This window comes from Neoarius graeffei, chromosome 25 (genome assembly GCF_027579695.1).
Source record: "Neoarius graeffei isolate fNeoGra1 chromosome 25, fNeoGra1.pri, whole genome shotgun sequence".
In the NCBI taxonomy this organism is placed as follows: Eukaryota; Metazoa; Chordata; class Actinopteri; order Siluriformes; family Ariidae; genus Neoarius; species Neoarius graeffei.
This window is the reverse complement of record NC_083593.1, coordinates 11,598,665-11,606,982: the sequence shown is the minus strand read 5'-3', so window position 1 is coordinate 11,606,982 and position 8,318 is coordinate 11,598,665. Positions and strand designations below refer to the sequence as shown.

At 39.5% G+C, this 8,318-nt stretch overlaps 1 protein-coding gene across 2 annotated transcripts in view; it reads right to left on the bottom strand.

Moving 5' to 3' along the window:
* Window positions 1–497: 497 nt before the first annotated feature.
* Window positions 498–8,318, bottom strand: part of LOC132873513 (M-phase phosphoprotein 9) — a 41,911-nt gene continuing 34,090 nt past the window's right edge. For both annotated transcript variants that reach the window (XM_060909169.1, XM_060909170.1), the window contains exons 20-24: window positions 8,028–8,148; window positions 7,811–7,899; window positions 5,882–6,063; window positions 4,691–4,759; window positions 498–1,679 (exon numbers count right to left, since the gene is read on the bottom strand). In XM_060909169.1, coding sequence (XP_060765152.1) covers window positions 1,578–1,679; window positions 4,691–4,759; window positions 5,882–6,063; window positions 7,811–7,899; window positions 8,028–8,148 — 563 coding nt within the window. In that variant the 3' untranslated portion in view covers window positions 498–1,577. The remainder of the gene's footprint in view (window positions 1,680–4,690; window positions 4,760–5,881; window positions 6,064–7,810; window positions 7,900–8,027; window positions 8,149–8,318) is intronic.

Sequence of the window (8,318 nt, the reverse complement as noted above, 5' to 3'; positions counted from 1 at the left end):
TGATTGAATAATTTAAAGTTAATAAATTGAAAATAGGCTGTGCAATTTTAAAATTAGTACTTAAGAAAAGAGAAACATTAAGACACGATCTTTTCATGAAAATATAATTAAGAGTACAATAAGTAATTTCAGCTATACTCGGATAAAGTGCAGACGCGATCAAACAAGCACAAGTATTGTGCCCCTTGGTAAAGAATAAACAGCCATTTTATATCCATAGAAATAAATAAAAGAAATATAAAGAAACTGAAGTAAACACAAATTTGCAATGAGAACTTCCAGTATTTCTGCAATAAGTCATTTCACCTTTGCTACTCTTAAAATCTCCTTCGAAAAAGCTTTAGTCTTTTGAGTGAGCTATGCAGGATGAGCTTTAATAAGTTCCTGGAAATATTTAGGCCAAAGACCATTTGATACATTGTAGGTCAAGAAAAGTATTTTAAAATCCTATTATACTCGGAGCCTGACAAATCACTTCAGCAATGTAATGACCAGCATGGAGCATTTACATTTATTAATTTGAAAAAAGCTATGCATCTTAGACACTGAGGCAGTATACAATCCAATAACAACCAAGCTGAATCGTTGAGCTCCAAGAACGTCGCTCAAGGGCTGCAGCAGCGGCTCTCTGGCAGCATTCAGATTTCAGTCATCAGCTTTCGAACACAAACTGAACAATGGAATTTCTGCAACAGCTGGTTTTGCATTTTGAAGTATTTTTATTCAGGTGCTTGGTGCAAGAGTAAATAGCGATCCAGTGATCGACGTGGAATGAAAAAGAGCCTTATTCACGAGAATTAAATGGAATCATTTTAAATTGTCAATTTTCCATGCATTACAAAGGCATTCTGTTCAAAGTGGCAAAAGTCTCAAAGTGTCGAAGTTCTGCCTTGTAAAAGAGTGCATACACAAATGATGTGGTTTGGAAAGGGATCATGAAAGTAGTGTGGAATGTCTAAAAGAGAAGTGGATGTATGGGTATAGAAACTGCAAGCGTGAGATTCTTGGTTGATTCCTCACGAAATGACAAAGGTAACTAAAATCTAACGTATTATAAAATATTCACATGTTGCACAGGAAAAATGGAATCAAAATGGTTCACAACAAAAATAAAAATATTAAACCTGTTGGATAAAAAGGAATAAATAAACAATTCAAGTTGAACGTAGAAAAGAATTAAAAAAAAGTTAATGAACTGCTGGCAATTTTAAAAAAAAATAATACTGTAAATGTCCAGTTCTATTGAACTTTTTTTTGCTTCAATCATTGTTTCAGCAGCAAAATGTTTTATATTTAAAAAAAAAAAAAAACCCTGAATGAGTCAAGCATACAACATACTTTCATGACATAAAAAAGTACCTTTTTCCTTTTTTTACAAATCCGTGTATCAAAATATACTTTAAAAATCAGTTTCTATTCTGCGTATTAAAAAACATAATCATATAAACATTAAAAAATAACCTACCATAACAAAAGTAGAAATACTGAACTTTGTATTATGTACAATGGAAGAGTCCTGTGTCCCAGTCACAAATCTTTCACAGTCCTTATTAGATGAACATGACCGTGACCGCTAGCTATATATTGGCAGAGGAGCGGAGAACGTGGAATCGTTTCAGAGTCATGCGTATGGATCCCAGATCACGGTTCACTTTTTCCAATCGGTTCTCTAACGACGCCTGAAGAACAAGAAACATTTTAATAAGCATGATCACAAAGGTAATATTTCAGAAATAGAATAAAAATAGCACTCAAAGTCAACAGTTGAGTGCAAAAAGTTTGCATCCCCCAACGGCAAAGCATTTATTCTGCATTACTGTAAAATTCTTGATTCCGATTGGTCAGAAGGTCTTGATTAATTTTCTGTATAACAGCAGCTCTGACGGTCCAATCCCAAATCAGAACAATTTGGGACGGTATGATGAAATTGAAATTAAAACTGAAAACAATGATTTGTAAGTAATCGTTGACCTGTATTACACTCAAAACACCACATTATATGACGTTTTACCCAATTAATTTATTGGGGTTTCTCATATCATCTCTAGCCGCTTTATCCTGTTCTACAGAGTTGCAGGCAAGCTGGAGCCTATCCCAGCTGACTACGGGCAAAAGGCGGGGTACACCCTGGACAAGTCGCCAGGTCATCACAGGGCTGACACAGACAACCATTCACACTCACATTCACACCTACGGTCAAATTAGAGTCACCAGTTAACCTAACCTGCATGTCTTTGGACTGTGGGAGAAACCGGAGCACCTGGAAGAAACCCACGCGGACACGGGGAGAACATGCAAACTCCACACAGAAAGCCCCTCGTCGGCCACAGGGCTCAAACCCGGACCTTCTTGCTGTGAGACGACAGTGCTAACCACTACACCACCGTGCCACCCACTGGGGCTTCTCCCCCCCCAAAAAAAAAAAAAATAAATAAAACATTACTATTTTGATTATTGCAACACATTAAAAAAAAAATTGGGATGGTAAAGCTTTTACCACTTTTCATGTTGCCATTCCTTCTCATAACACTTAAAAGATGTTTAGGGTCTGAAGACACCAAGTGACGAAGTATTTCAGGTGTTATTTTGTTCCATTTTTCCTGCAAACAGGTTTTAAGGTGTGTAACAGTACAGGGTCATAGTCATTATTTGTTTCAAAATTCGCCACGCATTCTCTATTGGGGACAGGCACCCTCTTGTTCCACAGCCATGCCTTTGCAATGTGTGCTGAATGTGGTTTTGTATTGACTTGTTGAAATCTCCCTGGAAAAGATGTCATCTTGAAGGCAGCATATGTTGCTCCAAAATCTGTGTACTTTTCTGCATTAATGCTCCATCAGAGAAGTGCAAGTCACCTTTGCCAAGGGCAGTGACACAACCCCATACCATGACAGACCGATGGTGGTAACAGTCTAGATGGTCCTTTTCATCTTTCGTCCAAAGCACATGCTGACCATTTCTTACAATAAAAAGACCTGGAATACTGATTTGTCTGACCACAATACACATTTCCACTGCGTGATGGTCCATCCCACATGCCTGTGAGCCCAGAGAAGATGACGGTGCTTCTGGACACAGTTAACATAAGACTTCCTTTCTGCACGGTAAAGTTTTAACTGGCATTTGTGGATGTAAATCCGTATTGTAGCTTGACAAAAGTTTGCCAAAGTAATCCCGAGCCCACATGGTTACATCAGCTATAGATGAATGACTGTTCTTGATGCAGTGCCATCTGAGGGATCAGAGATCACAGGTGTTCAACTTAGGCTTGCACCCTTGCCCTTTACACACTGAAATTCCTCCAGATTCCTTGAATCGCTTAATGATGTTATGCACCATAGAGGGTGAAATATTCAAAATCCCTTCTTATCTTTCTTTGAGGAACATTGTTTTTAAACATTAACAATTTTCCTCATGCATTCATTGACAAACTGGAGACCCTCAGCCCATCACAGAGCTGGCCTTTCCTGGATACTGATTTTGTACTAAATCATGACTCCAATCACCTGTTGACATCACCCGTTTCAAATCACATCATTATTTAATCATTTTCTCTCATTACTAGCCCTAAATTGCCCCGTCTCAACTTTTTTTTGGAATGCGTTACAGGCATGAAATGTAGGAATGGATGCATTATCTAACAGAGGCCAAAACCAAAACAGCTCGTGTTCGCAGTAATCATTTTGTCTCAGGTGAGACTCAAAAGCTTTCTCAATCATGGAAGAATTTTATTTCGTGTTGCTAGAATTTTGCTATAAAATGAGCGCTCTCTTGTCATGGTTCACTCAGTCATTGTTATAATTTTAACACGTGTATTACCATTTCGCTTCTAGGAGCGCCAGCAAAATTATATGACAGAAACAATCCAGACTGGGCACTCACTCAGAACATGGGCTATGTTTCGTCCAAGGTCGGACTTGATTCTTCAACAGCCAAACCAGATAGAACACGATATCTGGGTACTCGATGGTCAGTAGAAGTGTCTTATCTTCAGAAAAGTCTGACTTTTTTAAATAATATGGGTCAAAACCACACATCTCCATCTTCTCTTTGTATCGACTCTTCACTTGATCGTTCAAATCATGGTAATACTGAGAAAATTCAGCATTGTTTACAGACACGCTTTCAGCGGCTGCCATCCTAGTTGCTTTGTATATCCACCATAACAGCGGACGCTCAAGACGTAGCACATTTTGATCATGTGGTTGCAAGTCATCTATAAGACGACAAAATGCATTTTTTTTGTCCTATTAACTTCAAAAGAGAGAGGAAAAGAGAGGATTGCTGGCTGTTCATAGTGGTCTAGTTTTTAAATGTAACTATAAATAGGATAAAAAGCATGACACACCATTTGTTAATTAATAAAAATATAATCGTTGGTAAATTGTTCCATAAGAGGCAGAAGAAAATGCACAAGATGTGCTGTTGTATGAAAATAATCAAATCGGTGGTAACACCAAGTCCACTTAACACATGGCTGCATCACACCACCCTGTCCTGTCATTGGTTATTTTCCTCCAACAGCACACCTTGTGATGTTTTATTCTTTACATATTTATCCAATGTTCAGATTGGGTGATGCAAACTTTTAACAGTATTCAGATCTAAACATATTCTATTTGGAACTTATTTTCTGGCCCATCTCATTCCTACGTCTTGTTCAGTTTTTAGCACTTGACTGGACGTGTACCTGATCCAGCCTGGTCTGTAAGGTGACCCTGGCTCCAGCCCCAGGAATACGACTGAGTGCTGCCTCGATCTGTGGGAAAGAAATTAAATAAATATTTTGACATTGGCGCATCACACCGTTTCAGAAAATGAACGAAGCGGCCGGTGATGAGGAACAGCTGGAACAACATAGCTTTGAATTAGCACTTCAGCTTTAATAGGAAGGAGGGAAGGACACTGGGCTAAAATTAGAGATCATAAACTAGAACAGAATTGGCTGGTTATTTAGGGGAAATGTACAGAGATCATGCGCCGAGATGGACTGAAGCCATGGAGCTGAAGCCAGACAGACATGTTAATGCACTTTGCGGCCATGTGTTACATCTCAGTCTGAGCCTAACCAGCGTCAAGGAACTGAAACACTAAGTGCACCACTTGTTGGGGAAGTTTAACGGAACAAAAACAATGACTTCACTAACAGCAAATCTCTGACAGCTCCAAAGGACCTTCAATAAATATGAGCAGATGGAAATCAAAAACTCAATAAATCAGCAAGTTGCTGTTACTATTATGCAACCATTACAGTTGAGTCTTATAGTACGGGTTCTCAATACAGGCATAAAACTATTACGCACACACAAAGATGCCCTGAAACACCCTTCATAAGCTGCTACTCCCCCATTGCGTCCAATTTTTTCTCCAAATATATTCCGAAAAATCAATGATGGATAAGTTATTCTACCTCTTGTGCATGTTTAATGTATTTTTATTATTTACTGTGTTTTCTCAGTCACTAATAATGATGTTATGGAAGTTTCAGAGAAGCGGATTTAACCAAATTAGCTCCAATGTAGAAGAAATCTAGGAGTAACTGATAGACTGTGTGACTCTACACTCTGGGCTAGAACTAAAATCAGCCCCAGCCTCTCCTTTACACCAGTATGTATGTATTACTTACAACCATTGCGACAAGGGCAAATAAACGGGAAAGCCCCTGGTATTTTATTTAATTAGAATTACTGAAATGCCATGTGCTGTGTTAGCTGCTGTGTCCTAATCCATAAAATCCCCAGACAGCTTTCAAAACAGTACACACAGGGCGAGAAACATCCTCGCTCAGTACAGAGAGAGGGAGGGAGGTGGAGGGAAGGCTTTTCTGATTGCACAGCACAAAGGAAGCCAAAACTGATGGAAAAATTTATTCCAGGCTCACCTGCTGTTTCTCCTGTGTGAGCTCATCACACAGCTTCTCAGCGTCAGCTAGAGACTGAACCCGAGGGAGGATGATCTCATCCTCGTGGTCATGGGTCAGCAGGTCTGGGTCTGTAACCTCTTGCTCCTCGGATTCTCTGCTCTCTACAGCCCGTCCTGACGCCGAGCTGGTCTGAGTTTTAACTGTAGGAGAGTGGTAAAATACCTGTTCATAATGTAGTCAAGCCGTTACATCTAAGATCATAGAAGCAATGTAGCTTGAGGTGTTAAAAAGGTCAATTTTTTGCAGGTTCATAACACATTTCCTACGTGTATTAGTGTCCAATAAACAGGCTTGTAGTACTCGAGTCCGACTTGTGCCCTAATTTTAAGGACTCGTGACTCGACTTGGACTCGTGCATTAACTGCTTTCAGACTCGTAAACTGGAGATGAGGACTCAGACTTTTTCTTCGGTTTTTGTAACATGCCATAATAATTTGGCAGAAGATATTTATATCTACATTCATTTTTTACTAATTTTATGCAAGTGTGTCACACCTGCACGCCTTGGCGCGTGCATCAGATAGACTCTCGGGCGTGTTCCGGACAACACGCACACCATAAACGACTCGCACCTGCACAGGATTAAGGCCCAATCAGCGCGCCTATACAAAAACACACTTACTTTGCGAAGTATTGAGTTGCGTTGCTGACACATTACCAAGCCTTATTTCCTTGTTTGGTTTCCTGATTTCCCGTCTTTGATTCTGCCGAGTCTCCGATAGCCTGTTTGTGCATCGCTCAACCTACTGCTTGTTTCACCGTTTTACAATTTTGCCTACCATTCTTGATTGTTTACCTGTCTTCATTTGCATTAATAAACACAACTTCTGCACTTACATCCGTCTCCCAACCATCTCTAACGGAATACTTCACACTCCCTGACAAAAAGAATGCACCTGGGGGCGTCGTGGCTCAGGTGGATAAGGCCCCATACCATAAATCCGGGGACCCGGGTTCGATTCCAACCCGAGGTCATTTCCCGATCCCTCCCCGTCTCTCTCTCCCGCTCATTTCCTGTCTCTACACTGTCCTATCCAATAAAGGTGCAAAAAGCCCAAAAAAAATATCTTTAAAAGAAAGAGAGAATGCACCTTCACTTGTTCATACGTCATGTTCAGGAACAAGCTAATGGTGCAAAAACAGCCACCGCCAAATGGTGCGGTTGGAGTCTTGTTCTCGGACTCAACTCGAAATTTTTTTTTTAATGACTCTGACTTGAGGTTTAGTGACTCGACTAAAACACTGTCAATAAGTACGGAAACAAACACAATATGACAATTTTATAGGAGAATAATCAGTAACAGGGATGGTGTGATATTTTCCTACAACAGCATGTCCCAAAGCAACTGGGTATCGTATACCACAGCAATAACATCTCTTAATTAAAGACCAGCTCACACTGTTTACCTGTCTACATTATAGCAGTGATAGTCGGTTGTTAATTTCATTCACTCTCTTTCCCAGTTCTTCATTCCATATCAATGATGGAAAGTTCCTTTGCTAAATAGCAGCAAGGTTTTTTTTTTTTTTATTTAAATTGTTTATTTAACAGTATGTGGAGCATAATAATAGTACAATAAAAGTAATACCGGAGTCGATAGAGCTACTGTCAGAGCTGCTGTTGTAGAAAATTAATCAACAGCACTGGAGTATAATTACTAAATGTTTATTAATAGTCTTAATAATAAAATGGAGAATGAAGCAACATTTGTATTTTCAAAAGAACTGGGGGGGAAAAAAAAAAAAAAAAAAAAAGGTTAGGTCCCCCCCCCATTCAGACAATATCAGGATATTACTGGGACAATGATCTTAGTGTTGCTGTACATCAGCCGTTGATGAAATATTCCACCGTGTGTACCTAGATACGTTTGCAAGAACAAAAACTACCTTCTGGCATGAACTGTAGTCTTGTTCTGGAGTTGCGCCGAGATGGCAGCGATGAGCTGAAACCCGTTTGATCAAAATGCAAATCAAACCTAAAACCACACAAAGACCGACTTCTATAAAAAGCCTGAAAATCTGATAAGTTAACATTTGAGCTGATAAGATGCTGTCGGCAGTAAAAGAAGACAAGCAGTACAATAATGTCTCACGCTAAACATACCGGTTATGCAGGTGCTGTTGGCAATGCATGGGACGACCGAATGCAGTGGACACGTTCTCTGTCGGGCATCGCTTGGGACTGGACTTCGCCGAGAGCGGATATAGTAGAGTTTCTCTCTTTGCTAAAATAATTGAAAGGAAAATACCAAAAGAGGAACTGCATTTAACACTCCACTTTTGATGACAAACATCTTACCTCTACTTTAAACAAATCTGTAGCATTTCACTGACTACGTCTTGCAAAGTAACAGTTTTATAAGTTCTTTGACCTCAAAAAGAAAACGTCTTATGT